Source organism: Otolemur garnettii, unplaced genomic scaffold (genome assembly GCF_000181295.1).
Source record: "Otolemur garnettii isolate 467f Iridium unplaced genomic scaffold, OtoGar3 scaffold00273, whole genome shotgun sequence".
NCBI classification, from domain to species: domain Eukaryota; kingdom Metazoa; phylum Chordata; class Mammalia; order Primates; family Galagidae; genus Otolemur; species Otolemur garnettii.
In genome coordinates, this window is record NW_003852668.1 from 1,100,704 (window position 1) to 1,103,186 (window position 2,483).

The 2,483-nt window shown below is 53.3% G+C and overlaps 1 protein-coding gene across 1 annotated transcript in view; it reads right to left on the reverse strand.

Annotated features, from left to right (window-relative positions):
• The window catches only part of MROH2A (maestro heat like repeat family member 2A), a 55,662-nt gene that overhangs the window by 26,854 nt on the left and 26,325 nt on the right, over positions 1-2,483 (reverse strand). Inside the window, exons 19-21 of the mRNA XM_023508753.1 lie at positions 1,599-1,718; positions 1,294-1,416; positions 1-154 (exon numbers count right to left, since the gene is read on the reverse strand). Of these exons, the coding sequence (XP_023364521.1) occupies positions 1-154; positions 1,294-1,416; positions 1,599-1,718 (397 nt within the window). The remainder of the gene's footprint in view (positions 155-1,293; positions 1,417-1,598; positions 1,719-2,483) is intronic.

Below are 2,483 nucleotides of genomic sequence, written 5' to 3' on the forward strand. Positions count from 1 at the left end.
CCTGGCAGCTGCTGGAGTAGTGGTGAATGATCTTGGAGGTGATAGGACTGTCCACGTGGTTGAGGAGCATCTGGGGGTGGCAGTAGGAGGCCACGCAGCTGTACATCACCATGAGGGCGCTCTTCACCGCCTCCCGCCTCCAGGGGTGGTCCTTCTGCAAGGCCAACCAAAGGGGAAGCACTGCTGGGGAGAGCTGGGGCTCTTGCCCCAGGACCAAAGGACCTATTGAATCAGTGGAACATGCTTCCACTGACCATTTTCTGGGTGCCTAAAATGCCCAGGCACCTAGTCATGCCTATATTCATTCTCTGAGCACAATTATATTGGTCACCTGCTACACACCAGGCACTGGGCACACAGGGTAAGCAAGATAGGCCAGGGCCCAGCCCCAGGGAGGCTTTCACCCAGCAACAGCTGCCAGGACCACCCTCCACTGTGTGGGAGATTTGCGTGGCAACCACAGACATAGGCAGCTCACACGCTCCAGGCCTTCACCTGCCAGAGTGCATCTAGCAAAAATTAACAGCCTCGGCCATGCCTTCTGGCACACACACTCTCTGAAGGGAGGTGTGGAGCCCACCAAATCCACCGTGGACAGGGTACACAAGTGCCCATGCCCTGTTGGCCAGTAACTAGGAGTCTGAGTCTCACATCCTGCTTGGCAGAGAAGCTGGGGCAGAAGCCTGACACGCTCTGAGACACTCTCCATCCAAATGACCCCAGGCCCCAAGAAATGAGCCAAGGTCAAGAGCAAAGCCTGAGGCATGGGCATTTGGGGTGGTTTCCCAGCCTGTGGGACCACCCCCTTGGCAGGCAGGGGCCAAGGGCTGTCTGGCTCCAAACCCTGCCTCACCCCTGAGCAGCCCCCTGCCTGTGGACCAGCCTCCGCATTCTCACGCACATGTAGCCGCTCCACCCTAGCTTGGGGGATCCCTGAATCCACTGAGCGCTCCCTGGACATTTTCTTCAGATCTTGGGGGGCTGGGCAGGGCCTGGGACTCTACATTTCCAACCTGCACCCAGGGACCGTCACTGCTCGTCTGAAGACTGCACCAAGATTAGCAAGGGGTAGGGCTCCTTGGCAGAATCTGGGTCCTGGAAAGCCCCACCCTGTAATCTTAGCCGATCCAGGAACACAGCTCTGTCAGAGGAAGCCTCCAGATCTCGGTCATTTTGGCAACAAGAGACCTGGAAGGGGAGTTCCCTGCTGAGATCTAGAAAGGGCATGGAGGAGGTGTGAGAGCCGGGAGCCAAGAGGCTCCGACACCTGGCTGCCAAGCTCGGGGGCCCTACCCGCCAAGCGCTGATCTGCCAGGACTGCTCCGACTCCTGGATCCTGTCCTCAAACTCATGGAGCACGTTCAGCACCGTCTTCACCTGGCCGCGGGCACACAGGCCAAAGCACAGAATCACGCCCTGCAGGAAGACCCGGCCAGCGAGAGGGTTGAAGGCAGGGGCGGGAGGAGAGGAGGAGCCCACACACACGTGAGCCTGGGCACACACGCATGTTCACACACATGCACACGGGCACATGAACACACGTCCCCCAAAGGCATCAGAGGTCTCTGGTGGACAGGAGGGACTGCAGGCACCCTCACCTCGCGGTCGAAGTCATTGCTGTAGTCCGTCTTGTACAGCAGCTCCAGTAGCAGGACCTCCACCTTGCTGGCCTCCAGGCCAGTGGCCAAGGGGAAGCCCAAAGCCCGGTACAGAAAACCCTGGATAGGCAAGAGTGAGGAGCACGCTCAGGTCGCCCCACTCCCACCCGCCAGGGGGCGCTGCCAACCACCCTTTGCTACCTGACCCTCAAGGCTTTGTAATGTGCATTTCTATGCATTTTGTACATTCTCCAAAACAAAGATTCAAGTTAGTGGGGGTGTGGGGATCAGACTGCATAGGAGCAGGCCCTTTGCACATGTTAACAGTGGAGGCCAAACTCTTCTCCTGAATAAGCTGCATCAACCAACACTCTAGGCCACAATTTCCCCACAAACTCCCTGAGGTGGGTTGTGATCGTTGAGACACTCCCATCGTGAAACGTTTGTGTATTACTCACAGTGATCATCTTTCCATATATTCTCATTCATTTTGCTAATAGATCTTTGAATTTATAGCTATTTTCTTCTTCTCATTTTGGGAGCAATTTTTTCTTACTCTCTTATTCATAATAATTCTGTATTTGGAGATATAATGACAGCAATGATATATTATCTCATTTAATCTACGCCACAACTCCATGTGGTAAATCGTATTTTTGTACTTAGAGATGAGAAAGCAGGAAATGCTAGAACCACACAGAAAATATAATATTCATAAAGCTTATCTCTTTTCCTTTCTTTCTTGTTTTTCTCCTAATATGCATCAATATATTCTTCTCACCCCTTTGTACACTTAAATCTTTGATCCGCTCTGGAAGAACACATCCTTCCTTAAAATGCTTCTTTTTTGGTATGTTCCTATTCTCTTTCATTTCCCCATTTCAA